At 46.6% G+C, this 25,632-nt stretch overlaps 3 protein-coding genes across 3 annotated transcripts; 2 read left to right on the forward strand and 1 right to left on the reverse strand.

The window, feature by feature from the left end:
- The first annotated feature begins 5,913 nt into the window (after window positions 1-5,913).
- On the forward strand, window positions 5,914-19,339 carry LOC116433420 (cilia- and flagella-associated protein 61). The gene is given in 21 exon segments (XM_076373348.1): window positions 5,914-6,049; window positions 6,110-6,296; window positions 6,880-7,215; window positions 7,878-8,219; window positions 8,466-8,712; window positions 8,744-9,001; window positions 9,735-9,980; window positions 9,982-10,278; window positions 10,690-10,929; window positions 11,598-11,833; window positions 12,400-12,512; window positions 12,547-12,761; window positions 13,274-13,496; window positions 13,571-13,740; window positions 14,706-15,047; window positions 15,050-15,136; window positions 15,688-15,765; window positions 15,832-15,948; window positions 16,021-16,086; window positions 16,787-17,190; window positions 19,295-19,339. Coding segments are annotated over 20 exon segments (4,125 nt in total). The 3' UTR covers window positions 16,976-17,190; window positions 19,295-19,339.
- On the forward strand, window positions 19,335-23,162 carry LOC116433514 (homeodomain-only protein). The gene is made up of 3 exons (XM_031991673.2): window positions 19,335-19,611; window positions 21,362-21,549; window positions 22,205-23,162. The coding sequence occupies exons 1-3, from the start codon at window positions 19,488-19,490 to the stop codon at window positions 22,274-22,276; spliced, it is 384 nt and encodes a 127-aa protein (XP_031847533.1). The 5' UTR covers window positions 19,335-19,487; the 3' UTR covers window positions 22,277-23,162.
- Dhod (dihydroorotate dehydrogenase 2) lies at window positions 21,061-25,123 on the reverse strand. The gene is made up of 3 exons (XM_031991672.2): window positions 24,238-25,123; window positions 23,352-24,160; window positions 21,061-23,232 (listed from the first exon to the last, which is right to left on the reverse strand). Exons 1-3 carry the CDS (start codon window positions 24,587-24,589, stop codon window positions 23,203-23,205), a joined length of 1,191 nt encoding a protein of 396 aa, XP_031847532.2. The 5' UTR covers window positions 24,590-25,123; the 3' UTR covers window positions 21,061-23,202.
- Between the last annotated feature and the right edge of the window lie 509 nt (window positions 25,124-25,632).

Consider the following 25,632-nt stretch of genomic DNA (forward strand, 5'->3'; position numbering starts at 1 on the left):
CCGAGGGCCACTAAGGACAATTATCTCGGGGCGAGCGTTCCTTCCGCTGGCGAACGACGAAGTTATGCCGCCGCGTGCATACGAAATTGCGACACTAGCCTGAAGCAATCTGCGAGCTTGTCGTGGAAACATGTTCGATATTAATTCGCGTTTCCCTCCGCGAGTCGCGTACCGGGGTTTCAATTACCGCGTAGTTTCACTTGTTCGATGCTTTCTCGAGGTATCTTGATTATAATCGAAAAGGAATCGAGCGTGGTTCGGAACCATCTGGTCACGCTAGTTCATTTTTCTGCGCAGCGGCGGGTTTCGCGATCTAACGACCACCGATAACGCGAGGGAAACGTTTCGACGGACGCGACGTCGGACGAACGAAAGTCCCACGAAATATCGCTCGGAGGACGCTAATTAAGTCGGATCGATAATCTCGTTAATCGCGTTAACAAGGCCGCCGTACCTGCTCGGGCAGATAACAGGACAATAATGATATTCAAACAATGGCTGATTAGCGCGAACACGCGAACGCGTTGTTTCGCAAGATCGCCGCTCGCGATTCTTTTGTTCCTCTTTTCCCGTTCCGCGGCGCGACGAAGATCGAACGCGTATATCTCGAGCGTTGCGCTGCGGTTTTCGCGGCTGATCGAGTGGCGAGAGTCAAGGATTGTTGTGATCGCCGACGCGGATCATTCTGTTTGAATCTCGCGACTCTCTTTCGACGTTTCGTTGTCGTTTTCCTTCACTGTCTCATGAATACAGTAATACAGACTCTTAATACAGACTTTTTTCACTGTTTCTTTTGTCGTGCACTGTGACAATGGTGCAGGCAATGCACATGTATACAACGTATAAACATAAGACAATGGGGTGGGGAATGCCAGAGAGACAAAAGTGCGAACACCGAGAAACGATCAGTCCGAAAAAGTCACGGGAGTACGCTAGATTTTAACATAAATTTTTTAATTGTCATTCATAATTTAAGCCTTTAAAATGCCGGTCTCGTGCAGCGATGTCGACCAAACGAGAAGTTCGCTGTCAGTCCCCAGGGACTGACGTAGCAATCAACGTGTTAATCAGATCTCGTCGGATCGACATTTCTCAGGCCGCGGAGCCGGAGAGATCTGCTTGCTTCCCAGCGCGGGAACGAGACAATACGTTCCGACGGATCACCGTTAGTCCGGCTCTTGTTTCCGCGCAGCGGGAACGCGGCGCGCGCCGCGGGATTGTGGGAACCCCCGGCAAAAGTAAAAGTAAAGGAACAACGGCGGTCGGTGCGTTTCGCAAGTCGGAAATTCGTGCGGAGCCTCGCCTGACGTAACTCTCGCCGTTGAACTTAACTCGACGGGCGACCGTTCGCCGACACGTGTCCGCTTTACGACATTCGCGAGAAAAATATTCTCGAGTGCAAACGGTTAATACAGCAACCTGCTGAATATTTAAAAAGCAACTGCACTCTGTATTCATCATTTAACGCTGGAACCACCGATCAAACTGACTTCTCGAAGTTCCAAGATGTCCACTGAGATTTCAATAGATATAGTCTGCTTCTAAATCAATTTCTCTAGCAATTATTCAGAGCAGCAATTATCCCAATAATCACAGAAAGAGGAAATCAATTTTCTTCGCCTCGTCTCATGGATCTAGCGTGAGATCTCGAAATCTCAGATGCCCTAGACATCTCCGACGCTCGCGTTTCAAATGTTATTCAGCTAATTAGCCGCGAAAATCGAAATGTTTCTTCAATGGGAGTTCGAGGAAGCCTCGAACCGCAAGATAAAACCGGAAACGCTTCGAGTTTATCGAATATAAGAGGGCCCGTTGTTCGCGCGCGTTTCTTCCGCGTCCCGACGATCCCACGACCCGTAATCGGCCGGCGGATCTCCGGCGAGTTAATTAGAAACTTCTGGCCGGATCGTTCCTTGGCCCCGAGCACCAGGAAACTCTCCTCTCTCTTCCTCTCTTTCCCTGTACACTCTTAGAAACCGTAATCGATCGGTTCGCGCGCGCTTTTCGTCTCCAGTTTCTTCCGCTCGGGTTTCATTTAATTGCTCGCGATCGCCTCGGAGGAACCAAAGAACCACGCGCGCGTGCACGATCGGTTTTATCGGTCGAACGCGTTTGCGTCCGCTGTCACGTACGCGTACAAGGGATCGCTGAGTTCTAACATCGTTTCTTCAACGTGAATTGTGCACGGCTCGATTTTTCCCTGGAATTTCACGTCGAACGGGTGAAACCACCCCTTGGAATGCAACTTTTCTTAGCCACGGATTATCTGATAGCGAGAGATAACTAGAAAAGGTTTCAACGAGAAGTACATTATCGTTTCAAGTCCATAGAATTGCGAAATAGAATTTGGTAAACGTTTATTGAACAAAATTGCTGAATTCTAACAGCATCGTTTCTTCGTCGTGAATCGCAGGGCCCGATTTTTCCCTGGAATTTCACGTCGAACGGGTGAAACCACCCCTTGAAATACTTTTCTTAGCCACGGATTATCTAATAGCGAGAGATATAGTCATCTCCAGTAGATATAGTTATCCAAACTTATCGCAGAAAGTTGAATAAGTACCAATTTTCCACGCGACAGAGATCACACGAAAGTACTCTCAACGTTGCATCTAAATTTATCGCGGAAAATTGAATAAGTACCAATTTTCCACGCGAAAGTACTCTCAACTAAATTCTCAAGCTCTCAACTAAAGATTACAAAACAACCTAGAGTGCTAAGGGTTAATACGACATCTACAGATAGAATCATGGGAAATTTAAGTACCAATTTTCCACGCCACAGAGATCACGCGAAAGTACTCTCAACGTTGCATCAAAACTTATCACAGAAAATTAAATAAGTACCAATTTTCCACGCGAGAGAAACGTCACCGAAGAACTCTGAATACCGCATCTCGAATAAATTCAACCGCACCGCGAAGAGCTCGGTGAATACCGATAGTTCCCACGCGAGAGGGGCAGAAGCGCGGAATTCCCGCAGAAACCTCTCGACATCATCGGAACAAGGACTCGGAGACGTCGCCAGTTTTCATGGGAAACAAGAGAAGACGCCAGTCACGGGGACACGCGATTCGGTGAATTTCCATCGCGAATGGACGTTAATTGGCAAGGTCGGTCCGGCCGTCCCGCGATCGTGTTACGAGCAGGAAAGCTTATTACGCTTTCGCCGCTCGATAACGAGCGGCGAGCCGGTCCCGCGATCCCCTCGATCGGCAGCGAAACGCGCGTCGCTCGGCGATTTCAGGGAAAACTCCGAGGAAATTTTCGAACGAGTCGGTCGGTCGATCGATCGGGGATCGTGGGAAAAAAAGCCGAGGCTCCCCGCGGGCCCCGGCAAGGCGACCGACTTTAACGGCCGCAAAAAAGGTAATAACGAAACTCCTCGGACGATTTAAAACGGAGGGGCAAAGTAATTGCTTCGCGTTCTCGCTCGCGAGACGTTGCCCTCCTCTTTCTTCCCTGTCCGCCTTTCTTCGCGGGCCGCCGCTTTAACCCTTTTAGTGCCGGGCGAAAAAGAGGCGCCTATGCGAGAATAACCGGCCGAATTTCACGGTTTCACTAGGCTTTGGGAAAACGCTCGTAAAAACCAAACGAGAAACAATGTTTACATGATTCGAGAAGCAGTGTATTAAGGACGAGACAGAGAAAACAATGACACTAGTTTTTCTAGATTCATTGAAAATTATATAAATGACAAAGGTATAAAGGATCATAAAGAAAGTAGAAGTTGAGTTCTCTCTTACAAAACGTATTTGCACATGCAAAAAGTCATCTTATCATCATAATTTTATATAGACCATTACAAAGTATATACTTTGCGTTTCCAATATATTTTGTAACAAGATAAGTAATATCACATAATAAAAATAAAAAATAATTGGAAGGTAAGCGCCGGACGTATCTCTTCCGAAATACATAATTGTTATAGGTAATGTAACATCGCTGAAACAAAACTATTTTCTTTAATTCTCTCGTAATGAAATTAGACCATTTATAACGTGGTATGAATTTATTTTGAGACAGAGTTCTCCTGCAATGCGAATAGTAAAGCACTGGCACTTCTCGCCAGTGCATCAAGAGCCGATATATCGGCCTCCGGCGCTGAAAGGGTTAAGCCGCGTTCACGAGGCGTGTAGCTTCATGGGGAACAAAGACCGTCGGAGAATCAATGTAACTTGAATAATGGATGGTACAGAAACGGGTACAGGTATCAGAGATGGCAGATGAAAGGAAGTAATGATATTAATCACAGACGTAGGATCGCGGAGCGATCCCTAATGACGCGGACGTATAAACAGAAGAGATTAATTAGCACGCTACTCTAGCGATAGAAATTAACCCTTAGCAGTCCTATTCTATTTTATTGCCACCTCTACCTGTTTTAACAATTTTTTCTATATTTACTTGTAGTATAATTGTATCATTTAAAGGTGACATTTCAATGACTCCCGAATATTCTTGGATAAGTAAATAGAGCGTCGTATTGAGCTGTAATTGTCGTAGGAACCGAGTCACAAAAATCCCTCGCAGGAAATATGAAAGTCCACGGAAACATTGAATCGATTTGATCAACGAGATTAAGATTGATTGAGACTGATCGATCGAAAGGCGAGGACAACCGATGTTCCCAGTGGAACACGGAAATGGGGGTGCGAACCAGCGATGCACCGCGTCGCAGTGGTTTTTCTTTGCCGCGTGCCGCAACACGCATCGCGGAAGCTATTTACGGCGAGCTTCTCTCTCGGCGAACACGTGCGCGAATCGCGATCGGTTAGAGCATCATCGTTCGTCCGTCTCGCGATTCTCAAGCGGCCACTGTGCCAGACGACTCGCGCGGAGCGGAATTAAATGATACAGTGGCACTTCGAAGTCGCGATTGAACGCGAAATTCTTCTTTGTTCTTAGCTTTTTTAGAAAAAAAAAACGAACGTTTGTGTTGACAACGGAAAAATATATAGAAATTGACATCGTTTTAAATAAACGTCTACAAATGAATATTTTTCATGAAAAATATCGTCGGGTGCAAAGGGTTGAACGCGTTATTGCACGTTCGTCTAGCTAGTCGGCATTATTTCTAATTCAGAAATGTTCACCGATGACATTAGAGATTACATTCCGATCGGAAAGAAACACCTTCCTCGATTCCTTTATTTCCCCGCGCTCCCCCCGCGACTGGGAAACGACGGATCATTCGAGGCCCGCGTTTCCAAGAATCTTTAATGATCCCCGTCATGCAACGCCGCTCCCGAGCCGTCACGAGACCCGCGAAAAGAGAACGCAAAGCTGGCACCAGCGAACGAGCGTTTCGGCAATCCGGTTCGCGGCTAGAAACGCTCGCGAAACATTCACATTTATATATTATATTCGCTTCATGGCCGAACATCGAAGCTTATAGTCTAACAAGGGGAAGTCACAGAGCTCGGGAATTCGAAAAATTATAACTCCGTGTGTAAGTGCAAATCGAGTCTAATACAACTCCGATTTTCTTCAACGTTTGCCAAATTCTGTTTCGCGATTTTATGGACTTGAAACGATAGTGTACTTTTCGTTGAAACCTTTTCACTAGAAAACACGGTTCGATCTATTATTCATATAACATCGAGAACTCTTCGTGTGGAAAATGGAATAACTTTAGGGTAGTTTCTTTAAGATTCATTAGAATATCTAATATTATAACTGGTACAAAATTGGAGCGTACAGAGTTCAAAGGGTTAAGAATTCTTAGGTCTCCCTTCTCTCGAATGAAAGATCATCGAATCTTCCGGAACACGGTTCAATCTATTACACATAACATCGAGAACTGTTCGTTTCTCTCGAAGAAAAACAGTCGCCAATCGTCGAGCCTTCCGCGACACAGTTCAATCTGTTGTCCCTCCATCGAATCCTTCTTCTCTTAACAAGTTCTGCAAGATGGCGGACGTTCAGCTTCGCAATCCCGAGATCCGTTTCGTAAATCGCAAGGAACCGGCGCCGGATATCCTAGGCGTCAGACGAATGGAGCACGCGGATCTGACGTCACTGGAAACACTGATGCGTCCGGAGACCAGCGAGTTGTTCGGCGACGTGGACCCCGGTCGCGTCTAGTAACTTCCGTTGAAATTGTTAGAGACCCGACGCAATGCGAAACGCGAGATCACGGGAAACGTTCACGTCCCCAGCGAGTCGAGTTGCCTGTCGGTGGTGCAGTGGAACGGGGAACGGGACGTGGTCTCGGGCATGTGTCTGTGCAATTATCCTAATGTGCCGTCGGTGACTCCGGAGGACTGGCCTAGCTGGTTGCGCACGTTATACGGGTAAAACGCGACGGGTCTCGTCGAAAAATCCGACTTAAACGCGCCGCGGCGATTCCAACGGCGGGGCGTGCTCCTTGAAACTCCTATAAAACGGGGGGGAAAAATCGCACGCAAGATTCTAAGCAATCATTACAAAAGGTAGACTCCAACCTACAAGCCTCTAGTAGTTTCATTAAAAAAACAAAAATATTAACATCGTTAGAAGCGTACGATCCCGAAAATCGTACGATCTCGGACACGGAAAAGTACCTCTGCCTTGTCGCCCGTTGCACAAAGAAGAAACATGGTATCTAAAAATACTTTATACTAGACTAAAGTAGAAGCCTCACGCTTTAGAACAAGCCTACAAAGAATACCACACGACTTTTCCTTACGAAGTTCCAGAACTTCTAAGATCGTCGATTTCGTTTCTCGCGATCCTCTAATTCCAACCGAAAAAACGACCGTAGAGACACGGTAACGCACTTTGTCAGCGGGGACGAGGCACGGGAAAGGAACTGTTACGTGGTAGTGTGTGTAAAGTGTCGGATAACGTCTGTTAGTCTATCGCGAACACGCGTGCGTCGATCGTCCGGCCGACGAGCCGCGGCGTATCGCCTCTCGGCCTGTCTCTCGCGCGGAGAAAGGTCAGGGATCGCCGGTGTCCGTCCGCTTCACCTACGCCCGGCTTCGTCTTCGAAAGGGTCGGGGACGCAACGGAAAGAAACTCGCTGTTCGTGCACCTCCTTGTGTGGGACAGCCGGTACACCGGCCGTTTCTTCGAGGACCTCCTGACCGGTCTGTTCAACATCGCCCCGTATCTGCTGCATGTGATCCTCGTGCATCCCGCGGGGGTCGGGCCAGGTGACCTCTCGCGGCGCTCTCGTCGATCTACGATCGCGAAAAATCACCGCTCGAACCGCGATCTTTTCCAGCGGACGTGTTCGACCGCCGGATGATCAGGATCACGGCCAAGTGTTTCTCGGACGTGTGTCCCGTGCAGGATCTGCTGATCGCTGTCGGCCACCTGGAGAACGCTAGATCGAGGATTCGACGAGTCGTGTGAGGATCGTTAGCGGGGAACATCGCCGATCGCGGTTTCTATCTCTTCGCCTTGCGACGACGCGAGCTGTTCAGATTTTAGCAATGCGGTCGATTCCTTTTGAAATTTGATCAAGTTTCACGAGTATCAGTTTCTGTGGATCCGAATGAAATATTATTCTGTTACCGATTATTACACTTTAACTCTCTGTAGGCTTAACTTTGGAATGTTGGAATCTTGTTGATTTATTTCATTTTGCACTCAAAGTGGCGAATAAAATTAAATAATCAATTAACTTAAACTTTTATACGCTCAGGCATGAAAGTTTAACGTCATTGTAACTTGAAAGTTACAAAATATACTCGTTTCATCAAATTACTGAAACTATAGAGTACATCGTTAACTCATGTTCATATATGGATATTTATTAATTTTGTACACATTTCGTTATAATCGCGAACAAAAATTCGGCCCTAGAGTGTTAAAGCGAAGATAAACACAGAATATACTTAGAGATCCTCTTTTCCGATCTATCTATTACAAAGTATATCATCCCCAAGATCATCGTTCACTCATCACAGAGAAGAAGACAACGACATCGTGATACCCCTGATCGACGCAGAGTCCAGCGCGCTGAAAGAGCACTACGGCGAGTACTACGTGAGCGAGATGGTTCGCTACCCGAGCGAGTGTCGCCAGCTGATCGTCTCCGAGGACCAGGAAGGTCTAGCCACCGGCGTGATGTTCCTCAACAGGAACATAGACGTGGACCTGCTGAACGAGAATTTTCACCTCGATCTATACAACGGACTCAGGAAACCTCATAAAGACGACGAGTTGCCTGCTACCAGCATGGAGTCCGAGACCTTCTTCTCCATCTTCTCCGACAAGCCTGCAGAAACGTATTTACAAAAATCCAGTAGAATCCAGAACGTAGCTATTTACAAAAATCCAGTAGAATATATGCAGAAGAACGTAGCTATTTACAAAAATCCAGCAGAATATTCCCAGCGAAAATGAGAATTTTCCTTCGTTTTCCTTGTTAGTAGAAAATTTGGATGCGTGGAGAATCGAATAATTGTAGAATATATCCAGAAGAACCTAGCTATGTATAAACGTCGAAGAAACAAGAATTATCCTCTGCACAGCCCACCCATCCTGATCTCGAGTGGAGTCCTCCGAGAGAAAGATGAAGACGACGAGAACATTGGCTCTTCAGCTTCCTCTTCCAGTGCGTCGAGAGAGGAGCGAGAGAAGTCGGGAAGAAGGAACAGCGAAGGGAAGTCTTTCATCGATGACATAGACGACGACTATCAAACGTACTACCGATCTAGAGTCCTGCAGGGACTCTTCGACTCCACCGATGAAATTCCGCGTGAGTTTTCGCGAGAATCGGTAGAATCGGTAGAGGATCATCACTGAGGAGACTTGTTTTCGTAAAGAGGACGTTGCTTTGTTGACGGCGAGGGAAGCTGGCCAACCGGAAGTGATTCGGCTGCCGAGGCCGATTTATCGCGGCGAGAAGAACGCGTTCGTCGTCGAGATCCTCGCGATGCAACGGCTGAAACACGGCTCGAGCAGGGACTTCCTCGAGGCTGCGTTCGAGTGTTTCCCCGAGCTGGACTATTGCGCGATCCTGTTGCCTTTCTCTCACCCGCCGCTCTCCTTCCTTGAACATTTTCTGGTGCGTTTTTCCTCCGTTCACTCGACACCTTAACTAGCTTGTAGGATAGTCGGATCTTTGGCGGCGCTGATTAACCCTTTGCGCTCGGGAGCTTGTCACTAGAAACATTCGACAGTTTACTATAAGACGTAAACGACATTTGAAACGAACTAATATTTTAGAGAAATATTTCACATATTGATGCATCATACGGAACTTAACCCTTTACTCGAGAGGTGACTCTCAGTCACCACTTGATTTGACTTGCAAAATTATAAAGTCTTGTATATAATATTAAGCTTTGCATGATGCATCAATATGTGGAATATATATACTATCTTCTTAACATTAATTAGTATCATATTGTGATTGGAAGGTTTCGCGAGAACAAGCGTGTGATTTAACCCTTTGAACTCCGTAGGCTCCAATATTGCACCAGTTCTAATATTAAATATTTTAATGAATTTGAAGGAAACTACCTTAAGATTATTAGAATTAATTAATATTCATATACTATACATTGTGTCAGTGACCATACGACAAGCTCCGCATACGCATCAAATTAAACAAGTTATAATTAATCAGTGTCGCATCCGACGCGTGAAGAGTCTCTCGATCGTGCGTTATTATCTTCCGTGCACGATCCAGTTCCTCTCGTCCCAGAATACCCGTCGAGGACAGTATCTTTCCACCTAAAAATAAGCGACTTAAGATTCTTTTCACTCGGAAACCTCTGAAAAAACACAATCCTCAGCGAATACCGGTCAGATGCGACAAAGACTTCCCGATGGCCCTGCACGTGACGCACCGCGCGGCTCTCCTCGGCAAAATGGAGGTTCGTCTGGCGTGCCCTGACGATCGGTCCGCTGTTCAACATCTATTACAAGGACTCCATAAGGCGCAGAAGGTCCTGCAGGACTTCGACGAGGCGACGACCGACGAGAAATCGAATTTACTCTGTTACGCGTTCGCTTGGAACGAGCAGATCGTCGGTGTGACGATTTTCTGGTAACTTGACATCGATCTCAACGAAGTCTCGTAAAGAACAGAAGGAAAGACAGTTTATTCGTCGCTCGACCAGCGAAGAGAAGGACTCTGCATACATCAGAAGGCGTTTCCACGTGGAAGATTACATATCCACGAGAGACTTGCCCCGGGACGCGTACGCTCGTTTGCTGCACTTCGTCCTGATGCCGATCTTCGCCATTCACCTGCGCCATTTCTTCGCCGAGATGACGCGTCTCAGCGGTCTGATCGTTTTCTACTACCGTCTGCTGGAGAACTCGTTGAGCTCGCTGGTAAAAAATCTGAAAAGGCAACTCGTCGACGCTAGAACTCCTGGACAGACTAAAATCGACTAGTCGACCGATCTCTCTGGAACAAATATTTCATTCATGAAAACGTAGGAATACTCTGAGGAATAGTCGAAGCTGATAGTGACACCTAAACTGAAGTATAAACGCGTTGTAGTTTCTACCAAGGAACTCGACGAAATCGGTCGAAGTGCTAGCGTCGACCGATCTCTTCTACTGGGAGGGAACAAATATTTCATTCATGAAAACGTAACTCTGAGGAATAGTCGAAGCTGATTATGACATCTAAACTGAAGTATAACTCGTGAAAATAAACGCGTCCAAATTCTAGCGTCGACCAGATATCCCGAGAAAAGAGAATTCTAGAATCCCCGAAATTTCCATTCGCTGTTTTAGACGCGCCAGCAGCCCCTGCCAGTCTGTCTGAGCGCGATGATTCACGTGCGTCCTCGGAGGAGAATAGAATATAAGTTCCGCGGCATGGCGGAGGCCGATCAACTGAAAAACGACGAACCTTTCTCGCTTTTCATGGCTACGCCGAGGATCGCGGCCGGTAATCTGGTTCTCGACGCGAAGATCGTGGTGGTCGGCGCGTCGGACTGCGGCGTGGCCTTTCTGGAGCGTATGATCTTCGGGTAAACGCGACCTTGAACAGCCTCGAGCAAACGATCTCGGGAATTGGGACGTTTCCAGATCGCCGCGCGATTCCGCTCGCTGCGCGAACCTCACGCTCGTGTCTCCGCGCGGATTGCCGTTCGAGAACGAACGCGGCGCGATGGTCTCCGGCCTGCTCCCTTTTCGTGGCAGATACTGCAGGGAATATCGTCGTTCGGTCGCTGCGCGTGCCTCGATTAATGTCGTCTACGGCGCCGTGGTGGCCATCAACAGGTGCATAGGAAACTCAACGTCCGTTCGAGGCTTTCACCGGGAATGACGAATGTTTAACGCGTTAAGCGACGTGTCAGCCACTGGTGACCGAATGACTAAAAAACTATCGTAACGTACAAGACGACCGATGTGAAATAAAAATGTTTAATGAGGCAACTAAGTTGATAATAGTGTAACGCCGAACGATTCATAATTGTTCCTACTTTTCTTTGCTACAAAGGACAAACTCTATGGGGAAACGTTTAAGGTTTTTCGCGGCGCTTAACGTGTTAACCCTTTGCGGACGAACGTCGACATTTCGGCGACATGAAATTTTCATGTTTCCAACACTGAGTCGCAAACAATTGATCGAATTACTGAGAAAGGGTTAAGAGAAACTTTCTATATTTTGGAAGATAGTTTAAGATTGACCTTAGGTGAATCAGTTAGTCCGGATTACTAATTACGAATTAGATAACCAAAGCTATCTTAGGTATACTACAGTAACGATGACTATCATCGCTATGGCGATTAACTTAGCAATTATCAGGAAAGAGAAATACGTGACGGTGATGCACCAAGGAGACGTGACGTACGATTACCTGGTAATCACCTGCGGGCTGCAATACCAGAAGCCCAAGCTTCGAGAGGAGCTAGCCGCGCAGAAGAGAGGGTAGTCCAACGATGTTCTCAGGTCAAAACGATTGATTCCACCGGTCCAATGTCTCTCGGCGTTAACACTTAGGCGACCGCCTAAAAAGAACTATAACTACAATCTCCTCCATTATCTTCGATTGAACTGATTCAATTAACACTAGGTTTACGAAACGCGTCAATTTGAGGCAGATTGAATTTTATAAACATTATTTGGTAAATGTTTCAATCGGTTTTCGTTGATCCATAAACCTAGTGTTAATAGCCAACAATCTTTTTACGGTATTGTACGATTCGTTTCGCTCGTTTCGCGCAAGAAGTTACAAAAATTCCATTTCGATAGTGCATTAAAGCGTTGTGAATTTTGAAATTTAAGAACCGTGTTTGATGAATTACAAATAATCCCACTTCAAGACTCACTAAATAACAAAAGAAAAGGTGAACAGAGTAAAAGGCAATGCTAAGTGAAAAGTGGGAGATCTCCCCGGTCGGCTAAGTGTTAAGATCGAAACGCCGATCTCGTCCCGTGGAATCAGTTACCTTGGCGAACGAGAGCGACTCTACAGTTTGTTGTTCCACGACTAGAGAATTGCTGGAAGTGGAGCAGCCTTGGAATTGTTTGACGGTCAACGACGACTCGCAGGCGGCCACGTGTTTAGACAAGATCCGGCTGCTGACGAGCAACCTCGAGCAGCGAAGTGAGCGAAGATTTTAGTAATGTTCTCTGACGAGCGCGATCGACGAAATCGGCGTCCTTTTCAGAGGACATCGTGCTTCATGGCCGCAACATCGACTGCTACTGCGTCCTTCAAGGTCTCCTGGCGTTCGGGATACATGGATCCTGGATCAGCTTGATCGAGCCGCCGGTGCAGCCTTGCGAGTCGCGCGAGAGCGTCTTCTTCGACGACTGCGAAGTACGATCGGTTGTTTTTCCTCAAAATGAGTTTGACCTTGAATGACATTGAGTCACGGGTCGTTGAGTTAGTCTTAAAACGCACAATTCTATGGTGGATAAAAAAACGTGTTCCATTTAAAACAAGGAAGTTGACCTTCACCTCACCTCGGAGTGTCCACCAGGAAAAATAAAAGTTCCACCGCGTGATGTCACATGACGGAACATTTTTGCGTATAGTCAATATTTTCCACCCTGTATATAACACTTCATTATTTGATTTTATTGCGCGCGCAATGAGAGATTTTTCAAACTACTTCCACACTCAACTGGTTAAATGGAATGTGAAGTCTGCGACAAGTGTTTAACCCTTTGCACTCGGAAGCTTCTAGAATCGACACTATTTGAAACGAGCTAATGAGAAATAAATCAAGAAACAGCTATTTTATATAAATACTTCACACATTGACGCGTTATACGAAACTGAATATTACATATAACACTTCGTAATTTTGTTATATCGAATGAAACGCCTGAGAGTCGCCTCTCGAGTGCAAAGGGTGAAAGGTATCGTCTCCGAAGGTGTACACGGAAACGATGGACCGGATCCTGGCCAATGGCGTGAAGGTCCTATCGGAATGGGAGCTGATCGACTGGCACCTGAAGGACTCGACAGCCGGGAAGATCATCGAATCGTTGGTCCTGCGATCGAAAGAGAAGACGAAGACGCTCCCGTGCGACGCTCTGATCAGCTTCCACGAGAAGACGATCGATCCGAAGATCTTCCTCGGTGAAAACATTGACTTGTTCGAATCCGCGACTCGAAGGACTCGAGACTCAACGATTTCCGTCGGTCCTTTCCAGCGTTCTGCAGGGCTGGCATCATGTTCGACGGTCAGCTGGTGATAGACCCCGAATTCCGGACGAACGATCCGTTTATTTTCGCGGCTGGCACCAGCACGAAGTACAGCAGGAAGTTCTACGCGGAGTCCTGGCAGCACAGGCACTTCAACAGCGTGGAGATCGGCGAGAGAGTTAGTATACAAGGTGTCCTGCGAGTCGCGATAGCGATCGGACACTGGGAGCATGGGAAATTACAAAATGGCCGAAGACCGGTAACCCCTTGCCCTGTGATTTATTTCTCAATTGCGATCGGTACAGTCAGTAATTTATCGGAGAAAGGAAGAAATTCGATGCGTATTCTCTCCATCTTTGCTCTAAAATATATTCAATGTTATAATATAATAAATAATACTCGTTTGCTAGATTCTGTTAACCCTTTGCGGACGAGTGTCGACATTTCGAGATGAAATTTCCATATTTGGAAGAGTGACTCGCACACAAACGATTCAATTACTCGAACAGCAGGAGATCAGTGTATAATTTCTTTTCTTTTCATTATTTAACCCCTTGCACTCGAAAGTTTTTCAACTGGGAACACTCAAGATCTTTGGCGATGTAGACGACATTGTAATTCATTTAAGAATTCACTGATGAACTAAGCAACAAAGCTATTTTAGTCAAATATTTCACATAGTAGTACAAAGTTTAATTCAGAATACTAAATATTCTACTGAACAGATTTGCCGTATCAAAATGTAATCGTTCGATACAACAAAGCTATGAAGTTGAATATTTAATGTTTCAAATTAAAGTTTGCATTACTACGTGAAGTATTTAAATAAAACACCGCTTAATTTATTTATGAATTATCGTTAAATTAGTTTCAAACAATACGACCTATATCTCGTCGGAAAACGTTGAATATTTCCATTGAAAAACTTTCGAGTGCAAAGGGTTAAGCAATCGATATACAATTCAACTTCATGCACCGAAGGTTCCGTATATTTCAAAGAATCTTCGCAAAGGGTTAAAGTCTTCGCGAGTGACGCGTCATTGCTTGGCAAGGGGTTAACGTTGAATCTGCGGTCAGATCGATCTCGTCATTTCACCGTCGTACTTCGTCGCTGAAGTGTCATGAAAGATTCATTTCCCGAAGCTCGCCGGTGTCGTGCGATCGGCAATCGACGCTCGTCAGCGACGCGGCGAAGAGGTTCCGGCGACTTCGAAGCGTCCGTCCTTCCCTTCGTTTCGGGCTGCGAACGTCGTGGCGTGCACTCTGCCCGGCGGCTATCGTTATCTGCACGTCCGCAAGCCTGGGAGGATCGTGACGCGCAAACGGCCGCGTCCATATGACTTTTCCGTGAGTCCCGGCCTGCCTTTCGGCTCTTTGTTCTTCCTCTCGACTTTCCTTTTCTTCCTCGCGGCGCTGCTCGCTTCTTATTCTTCCCTTTATTCGCATTCCGAGCGAACGATCGCGTTCAGGGCACAGAAATGGTGACCGGCAGCTGCTCGTCCGAGATCGGCCTCTTCCGCCTGCGACTGGACCGATACGACTCCGTGGAAATGGTCACCTGCGTGAGCAAAAAGGTAGACAGCTGACACTAGGACCATCGAGCAGTTTCGTGTTCAACGAACGAATGTTAACCCCTTGCCCTATGATCTCTCTCTGAACGATCGACTTAACCCTTTGCGGACGAAGATCCTTCGAGACATACAAAACTTTCAATATATGAAGCTGAATTATATATCAATCGCTTAATTAATATAAGAAGAGAAAACTATGCGCTGGTCTCTTGCTGTTTCACTAATTAGATCGTTTGTCCGTGGTTTAATCTTCCAAATCTGAACATTTCATCTCACAATGCCGACATCCGTCCGCAAAGGGTTAACTCTGCACTCGAGAATATTTTTCGCAAGAGATATTGCTCATTCTCTAATGAAATATCAATGGTATTTTTTACAATTAATATAAAGAAACCATTTTATTTATTTTATTTCGATGTTCCACGTGTCGGTAGATTATAGAAAATTTAATACTGAATTCTAAATTTTATAATTTCGTTGGGTTAAACAAAATGCCTCTCGAGTGCAAAGGGTTAATTCGTCGTCGGACGTTCGTTCGTTCCGAAACCTTTCAGGATTTCGAGGTGCGCCAGCTGATCGAATTATACGGGAAGCACGAGAGCTTGCTGAACGAGCTGAAAACGCGATTCAAAGTAAGCCTCTCGCTTATGGTTCCCTAGAATCGTATCCCCGCGGTGACGCGCGATCCCTTGCTTCAGGAATCGTTGATCTCGGACTTGTACGCGTACTTCCGGGAGCCGTGGGCGACGGCGATCTTCCACGACCGATTCGACTGCCTCCGCGTCGAGAACCGAGCGGTTTTGCTCTCGAAAACGGTAAAACCAGGCTAGACAACCAATCGCAGTCGCGAAGTAATCGACCGTCGAACGTTGCGATCGTTTTCGTAGGCGATTCCCGGCCAGTCTTTGGTGGAGGACTGCGTTCGCGCGTTGAAGAAGTCCAATTGGGGACCGGTGAGTGTTGCAAATCGCCTTGGACCTTAACACATTGAGCGCCCACATTCGATTTCTGGATTTGACGAAGGTGCAATTAAAATGTACTGTAACCCTGTTTAGCGCGCACGAATTAACTCGAGCGTGCAAGTTAAGGGGTTAAATGTCTCTTAAGTCGCCGGCGCTCAATGTGTTAACACTTGGACCGCCTAAGAAGAACTATAACTACAATCTCTGTTATCTTCAATTGAACTCGTTCGCTCGATTCGATTGGAAACTGTGTTCTCTAAGAAGAACCGTATACTAAATAACAAAAGACAAACAGAATGAAAGGCGATACGTTGCCAAGTGAAAACCGGCAGATCTCCCCAGTTGGCTAAGTTAACACTAGATCTACTGGCATTTACAGTTCGTTCCATTGTTCTTGGGAAACTTGTTATCCGTTCATTTAGACCGTGGAAATTAGAGGTTTTAGAGTAGACAATTAAGGCACATATTCGCGTGACTAATAAAAATGCACCGAAATATTCAGGAAATAATGCTCGTAAAATTCAATACGAGTCGAGCGTACTCGTCCCGTGAATCTAGTGTTAATACATTGTGAACCGGTCGCGTAACCGGACCGGAGACACGAGGAATCGGTGAGCGACGCGTTCAAATCGATCGAAACGGAACGAAGGGATATCTCGTAGCTTGATTGTCCGCCGGTGAACGTGTTCAGATGCCGGAGGACGATCGCCGCCGCATAATATCGAAGTACGCCGGCTCGCCGTACCAGCAGGAGCTCGAGCGGAATCTCCTGCAGTTCCTGCAGTTCTTCGAGGAGGACGCACCGGTTTATTGCACGCCTGGAAAGCTGCGGGAATTGTACGCGGACGTCGAGGACAGTCCGCTGTACTCGCGGCTGTGACCGGGCCCAGTCGTCGATCCTGTCCCCGCGTCTGTCACGCTTTCTCGAGCAACGAAAACGCGAAATAAACGACGCCGACCGGCCGCACACGCCAGAAAATTCTCTCTCGTCATTCTAGCTCGCGCACCGGTGACACCGATGCTTCACCTGGACTAACTCTCGCGTTACCGGAGATCTTCAACCCTCTGCTACCAAAGAGTTTGCCTTTGTTCGCGGTACAAGATTTCTATTTGAATCGAGCAATTTGATATAATTCTTAATACCTTGCACTCCAGAGGTGCCTCTAAGTCACCAAATGATTGAGCAGAACTGTAAATTTTGATATTTAATATTAAACTTTATATATGCATCATTGTACGAAATATTGAAAGAAAATAGTTCTCTTCCTCAATGCATGTGAGATTTAATTGAATCTAAGGAAATGTCATCTGTATCTCATTAGAAATATTGAATATTTCCGGTGAAAAACTTCTGGAGTGCAAAGGGTTAATACGTTGCTTGGTAGATTGGGAGAGTTTGGCTCCGATCAGATTCTGCTATCGCAATATTTCTATTTGAATCGAGCAATTCGATCTAATTCTTAGCCCTTTGCACTCCAGAAGTTTTCTATTGGAAATACTGAACATTTTCTAATGAGATGTCAACGACATTCTTTCAAACTGAGATGACAAGAAATCAAATCAATTGGCGGCTGAGAGGCGTCTACGGAGTGCAAAGGGTCAAAGATCGTCTTCGCCTCGTCAGGAAATGTTGAACATTTCCCAAGCGAGAAATGATTTCTGTCTCTTAACCAACAATAAGAACCACCTCCCATCGATTTTCCGCAGTTCCATGGGAAACGTCCCTTGAAATGGTGCGATCGGATCGCGTCACGGCTCGACGAGCGACGCGCTCGTCGGGGAACCGACCGATCATCGTCGGAAGCCGTCCCCGTTCGGTGCGCGCGGCCGTGTCCGCTTTCATTTGCATGCGATCCGATCTGTAGGTCAAGTTTAACATTCCACGAACGCTGCTCCGTAAAGGCGGCCGTTCAAGGCGCCGCCCACGCCGCGGCCACCGGCGGCAACAACAAATACACACCGCGAGCGCGGTACAGAAATGCCACGGCTGAAACGCGGAACCGATCTCCGCCGCTTATCAGGCTCTGTTTATCGTTCGGCCGATTTCACGCTCTCTCCTCTGGCCCACGATTGAGAGGAACGCCGGGTTCGGGGACGATTAATCCCTCGGCGATCGCGATTCCTAGGCTGGAATCGGACCGGTTCGTTTATTACGTACCAGTGATCCAACTCGTCGTTCCATTAGTTATTCCAGCGTTCTTATTATTTACCCTCGGCCTCCGTTTGCAACCGTAGAAGACAAGGGTCGACGATCGATCGCGAGAATCAACCAACTCGAATCCTCCGAGCGATACGGTGGATCGAATCCTGATTTACCTTTGAAACTAACCAGCTAATCGACTACCGATTAGTTAATTATTCACATTAGTTTAACCTAGTTCGATCGATTTCCTGATTTCACTTTCCAAAAACGCGCGTTGAAAGCTTCTGCTTCTGAAAGGGGTTGATTACTCGGACGCCCACACTAGCTACCGAAGCTAATTGATCATCTTAGCTACCTAATTCAACACTGTTGAATATTTATTTGTAGAAACAAAGAACACAGTTTGGAAAGCTAAGTGTATATTTATTAAAGTATGTAGTACGGTGCTTTACAAACGCTCCGTTTTTCAGTTTTCTTTCACGTCAACGGTTCAGCGTTTGCTCCGAAACTGTACGAACGACGCGGAGAAAAGAAAAACGCTCAGCGCGTCCACCAGGAAAAACACCTGACGAAACAGAGGACTGCACCACCACCTTGCAGTCATTAAAAATATTCATGCTCATTCTCAACACTCACCCGAAATTCATCTTTCTCGTCCCTCGCGTTCGACTCGAAATCCGCAGAAACTCCACCGCCATCGCAGCTCGGAAGATCCCACGGGGTAGCGCGTACGCGGCCCACCCTCCGCATTCCCGCAGTCCGAAGTGAGTTATAGCCCGCGGAGCGTCGTAACTCTCCTCGCGCGAGACGAGAAGGGACTCGCGGTTACGACGCATCGTTTCAATTTGCCAAACGGGCGAATCAATCGCAATTTACGCCCACGCGCGACTCGCTCGCCGCGTTCCGCGGCTGTAAAACCGTCCGCCGAAGAAAGATGAAAGGGAGAACGGTCGCGTAGGTCCGTCGAACATGGCGGCGACGGCCAAATATCTATCGCGTTGATCGGCGAGCGGTTCCCGCTACCGGAAATTGAGCCATAATTAACCTCTTTGGCAGGCGGACGCTCGGAAACGAAGATCCGCGCGCTCAGTCAAGGCTGATCCTCTCCCACGTGGCCGCATCGATTTACATTTTTATATTATTACCTGGCACACCGATCGCGGTATCAGTCGCGCGTGAACCGCGAGGTACCCCGGAACTGATTCTCCGATCTTCGGCTAGGACGACATCCGCTGATAGCTAAGGCGACATGAGCAGACCGCTCACTTCGTACTTCTACGAGAGGAAGTGCTACCTCTGCGAGCGGCGCACGGTTTACCCCGAGGTGCCCAAGAGGTCGGCCAAGAAGGTCAAGTTTACTTTCGCCGAACCGAGTAAGTGAGGGTCGGGACACCTTGAACCGAGAGCTCGGGGATCCAGTCGTTGATCGATCGGATCCTTGAGTCTCGATTTATCTTCGCGGTCGATTTATCTTATGGCTGCTTAGTTAGCTACTCGGTGGGCTTCTTAATTAGTTTAGACAGCTACTTAGCTACCTGCTCGACAGTTCTTCCGAGTTACTTCTTTTTCAACTTTCCATCTGAAGTTCGCTGTCATCTCTCTTTAGCTATTCTAACTTCTTAATTAGTTTAGACAGCTGCTCAGCTACCTGCTCGACAGTTCCGAGTTCCATTTTCTTTTTGAACTTTCTAAAGTTCGCTGTCATCTCTCTTTAGTGCTCCGTTGAAGCTTCGACTCGTTGGAAATGAGAAAAAAGAGGATCGGACGCGTCGCGCGCCTCTAACCGAGTTTCTGCCAGCTTCTGTTATTTACGTTCCGCGGAATCGCGCTTTGAATCGCGTCCAAATGCACGGCGACCTTGACGCCGGGTCAATGTCGCGCTATTCTGGTCACTCGGTCCGCGACGCCGTTAAACGCGAGTCCGAGGACGTTCCTCGGTGTTCAGCGTTATTGAAATAACTCGCGAGGCGTCGCAGACTCGCCGCAGTCTAATTCATTTCTATTCGCAGTTTTTGTCTAATTAATTTCTATTAACGCTATGCCGTCCGCATAATCGAGCTTAATCCGCTTAATCGAGAATCTTTTGTTCGGCGCCCGTACGACTCGTCGTTTTCTCGAGGTCTTCGCAAGATCATCAAACGTCAACTTTCACCGATCTCACTAGCTCTCAATCCTGTCCCTCGATTTTCACGAAATTTCGTGGATATACGTAGACGTAAGATTCTTTTGCATTTGTTCGATAGCTTCGCAAGTGACACCAGCATGGTGTCACCGGACGGCATAGTGTTAATTCTCATCGAATCATCGAATAACTGGAAAGAAGTGCAGTCGGTAGATCGTAGCTGTCGTCCGGGGGATGCTCGATCTCGCGACGCAATCGCGAAACAGGATTCCACAAGTTTACGCAACGGTTATTATACAACTATTACGATTAGCACGCCTCCGCGGAGGCATAATTAGCCAGTGATAATGGGAGTATCGGTGTTATGTAACGAATGTGATCAGTCCTCCGGGCGGTCGGCTCTAAGCGCCGTAAAGGCGCGATCGACATTGGCGCGTTCCTCCTCCCGTAAAAGGGAATATTCCGAGACCCATATTCGCGACACGTCGCGCTGATTCACGTGTCTTTTGTCGCGAGAATCGACGCGGCGACGCGACACCTCGCCTAGAAGCGAAACGGGACGCTCCTCTTTCCCTCGATATCCTCACCGTCTCAGCCTCTTCGCCGATTCCTCGGAGAACCATTCGTCTTCTCGGTTGCTTCTATAGCGGTTACTATATTATAGATAGCGAAAGAGTGGATCTTGAGTAATTCATTGAAATATGGATTCATTCAAATATGGATTTATTAAAATATGTATTCATTCAAATATGGAAACAACACGGACAACACGTAAAAAATACAACTCAATGCCACGGAGGCCAACACACTCTGCTCTCGCCACTCTCGTACATTCGCTCCCCCGCAAGCATTCTCACTCGCACTCATCGCAAACACTCGGATGCACCCCTGGAAAGCTGGCCCTGCAGTTATATTCTTTCCATTCTATGTATTTAAGCTGTACGAGATCGCGCGACTATTCAACGCGTTGAGGATTGAGAACCGCTTTTCTGTTTCCGCAGACAGAATGCTGAGATCAGCCTCGCCACAGTACCCTAGCAGGGGTGGCTCGGACGTTCGAGTGATCCGCCTGACTGCAGACCAGGAAGCTGTTCTTCAGGAGCAATTCAACAGGTGGCCCAGGGCACCACACACGGCGGATGTCGTCCTACTCGCTGCCGAGACAGGCCTCTCCGAAGCCGACGTCGAGGTCTCTATACTTCCGTCTCCTTTTCCAACGGGAAACAAACTTAACACTTTCGGCCGGGAATAATTTTTGCACTCGTTTGATTTAACCAGTTAACTGTGGCGATCTCTTTGCAAAGCGCCCACCAGTGTGTGTCGGCAATACGTTGCTAAATGAAAAGTGGCCGATCTCCCCATTCGGTTGGCCAAGTGTTAACACTAGAGCTACCGTGCCAGTCAAAATGACTGGTTTTGATTTTTTTGTTCAGCAATTATTGATACCTTGATTCAAAATTATCTTGAAAATCAATAGTTTCACTTGACTACTCTAATGAATGTCTGAAGAAACTGAAAACAATCTGTTGTTAGAATTTTTATGGAGATTATATATTAACCCTTAACACTCCAGATGGTTTTGTAATTTATCAGCAACTGCAACTAATTTTTATAGTATCCCCGGCAAAAATGAGAAATGCTATAACATTTTCTAGTCCTTTGCGTGAAAAATCTGATAATCACAGGGTAGTTTCTTTAAGATTCATTAAAATATCTAATACTCTTCCTGGTGCAATACTGGAGCCTACAGAGTTGAAAGGGTTACTCGTATTAAATACACGATAGTTCTATTATTAACTAAGGCACCTTTTTCTACCAGAGTAACCAGGTTTCCTCTGTTACAGGCTTGGTACGCTATTCGTCTGGCCCAATGGAGGAAGGAGCAGGGCCTGGGCGGGAACCTTGGTTTACATTGATGCCTCCTGACGTTGCGACCCGCCGACATTGTCGTACCCGTGTACCTGAAACGTTTAATTCGTATACGAACCGCGCGAGAACCGACAACGAAATCAATTCCACTCCACGCTTTCCAGCTTCCAAGCGACCGTACTCGCGTCAGCGGACACCTCTAACACAGAGAACCATGGCAACGCGTCGATTATTTAATTTATATGTTAATTGTTAGCGGCGAAGCGTTTGCCAGGCGAGACGGTACCAAAAACATAAAGTAGTTCTGTTAATAGCTTCTCCTTAACCTCTTCTACCCTCGGAACTGGTCGATCCTTAGAAAAGAAACAGGAAACTGGAGAGTAACGTTAACGCTATGAGAATTTAGATACTTGTGACGTAACAAAGGCTGGTATCGAGATTAGCTATTAACGCTAGATTTACGGTACGCGTCAATTCGACGCACATTGAATTTTATAAACATTACTCTGTAAACGCTTATGTCAATTTTCATTGATGCAATTACACGAATGCAGGACTAGTTTAGCGTTCGGCATCGAACGCTCGCGCGCTGCCGAGCGGAGAGTATAGCAAAATCGGCGCACTCAATGCGTTAACGAAGTCTGCGATCCGGGTAGCTGCGACGGACAATCGTAATTAATTATTGTAACCACTTGTTCCGCGGAGATGACATTACCAGCGAGTATTAACCATAGCGTACGCGTCACACGTCGTATGACCTGGTCGCCGTACAACAGCAGAACGAAACAGGTATCCATAATCATACGCCGGCGCTTCTGGATAGTTCTACTAATAAGACACGTGTGCGAGGATTGCACGGATACTAGAGATACACGTTTCCATAACCCAGTTACTCGAATAAATGTTACAGAAACTCATTGCTGAGAGCTACAATCGTCTGTGGATTACTTTATTGTCGATGCCACGCGACAAACTATGTACAGAAATAATCTCGATGCAACACCTGTAAATAGAAATAGTTAACATTCGTCGTATCGAGTATGGACACAGGTTCACGTAGAAAATGGACGTAACAATGTGAAACGAACGCGTCGATTATTTGAAAGGAAAGAGTCAACTGACGTTTTTGCCGACCGCGTCTTTGACGGAGTCCAGGCCGTGCTGCTCGAGTATCTCGTTCAGTTCCCGCTTAATTTTCGTCACCACCGGCGGTCCCTGGTACGCGAACGACGTGTACAGTTGAACCAGAGACGCGCCTGCTCGGATCTTGTCGTAAGCGTCCGCTCCGGTGAAGACTCCACCCACGCCGATGATGGGGACGGTACCGCCGGTCCGTCTGTACATGTCGGAGATCATCGCGGTGGACATGTCGGTCAGAGGAGCTCCGCTGAGACCTCCCTCCTCCCCTTGGAGCGGGCTTGCTAAATTGTTTCGCGTGACGGTGGTATTGCACAATATCAAGCCGTCTATTTTCGTTTTCTCCTTCAATATCACGTCCGCGATGTCCTGCTTCTCTGAGTCTGACAGATCCGGGGCGAGCTTCAAGAGCAACGGCTGTTTGCTCTGCATCGAATGCCTGACCTCGTTTATTCTTGTTAACAATTGTTCTAAATCATTCTTGCTCTGCAAGGACCTCAATCCGGGAGTGTTCGGACTGGACACGTTGATCACAAAGTAGTCAGCCACGTCGGAGAACTTCTTAATGCCGTCTATGTAGTCCTGAGCCGCATCTTCCATTGTCTTGTTCTTCCCCAGGTTCACTCCAACGATACCGTGGAAGGATCTGTTGTCCTTGAGTTTCTTTAAACGTTGCCATACAACGTCGTGTCCTTCGCTGTTGAAACCATACCTATTGACGACTGCGTTGTCTTCTTTTAATCTGAACAGTCTTGGTTTCGGGTTACCGGACTGTGGCTTTGGTGTTACCGATCCTAGATACATAATTGATGGTGCTATGTAGAAATCGATTAGTTTGTAGTATTTGTTAATGGAGAATTATCGAGCTTACCTATTTCTACGAAACTAAACCCTATTCTGTGCAAGCCTTCCACTGCTTCTCCTTGCTTGTCGAAGCCGGCTGCCATTCCTAATGGATTTTTAAACTGCAGACCCCATACGTTCGTTCTGAGGGATGGCGGGTCTTCTGATTTTTGTTTACCTAAGAGACGGTACTTTAAAACTTTAATGGCAGCATTGTGAGCGAATTCTGGGTCTACAAGTTGGATTAATGGTAGAGCGTATTTATTGTAGAATTTCTCATCCCCTTGGTATATGCAAATACCACTGAACAAAGTTACGGCTGCACCGGTCACTGTCAACAGCGACTTGAGCTTTTCTTTGCTACTCAAACCTCGAGCCATTTAATAAGTTAGTCGGATAAGTACAATTTCTTTCTACAAGATACATTTAAATGTATCTTTGAGGTTATGTGCGACTGTATGCACAAATTTCGATTAAGGAGTATAACATGATGCTTGCTGTATAAAGTGTTGCGAATTAAATGACTTTAAAACGTTAAACCATATTTTTTGCAAGATTTATTTAAACTTTGTAATTCAAGTTTAACAGCGTCCGGCCACATTGTTACACACAAACGTCACCGCATTCTACCGATCAAAGTTGAAAGTTAAATGACAATCGGTGATAAGAGCGATCGGTAACATGAAAGTTACCGGTTACATAAAACTATTAATTGTACTTAGTGTAATATATTCTATTATTGAAATCCTGTACTCTGTTATGTATTGCATTATATGTATTTCATCAATGATAAATAAATAATATGATTTTTAATAAAAATTAAGCTCTATTTTTTTCTTATTTATTCTATACATTAATTTGAGATCACACTCGAGTTATAATTAATGAGTAATTAGCGATTTTCGTATCGGTAGATACGTCCCATAAGAGCGCAATGAGTGCGACAAGGACAGAGATAGTTGCATTGTCCCGCCATCTAACATGCACCAGCTGGTACTATTTGGCTAGAAGTTTCAGCATCCTCTGGATAGGTGGCACACCAATCCATGATATGGACGGGAACTTTAAAAATTATTTTGTTATTAATTATTGCCATATAAATCCTCATCGAAGCCCCAATGATGTAACCCTCGAACCCCCGCAAGAGACCCCCAGATTTCAGCGAGAGACCCCCTCGAACCCCCACGAGAGACCCCTCAGACCCCCACGAGAAACCACCAAATTTAAGTGAGAGACCCCCTCGAACCCCCACGAGAGACCCCTCAGACCCCCACGAGAAACCACCAAATTTAAGTGAGAGACCCCCTCGAACCCCCACGAGAGACCCCTCAGACCCCCACGAGAAACCACCAAATTTAAACGAGAGACCCCTTCGAACCCCCACGAGAGACCCCTCAGACCCCCTCGAGAAACAATCAAATCT

The sequence above is a fragment of the Nomia melanderi genome, chromosome 13 (assembly GCF_051020985.1).
Source record: "Nomia melanderi isolate GNS246 chromosome 13, iyNomMela1, whole genome shotgun sequence".
Lineage (NCBI taxonomy): Eukaryota > Metazoa > Arthropoda > Insecta > Hymenoptera > Halictidae > Nomia > Nomia melanderi.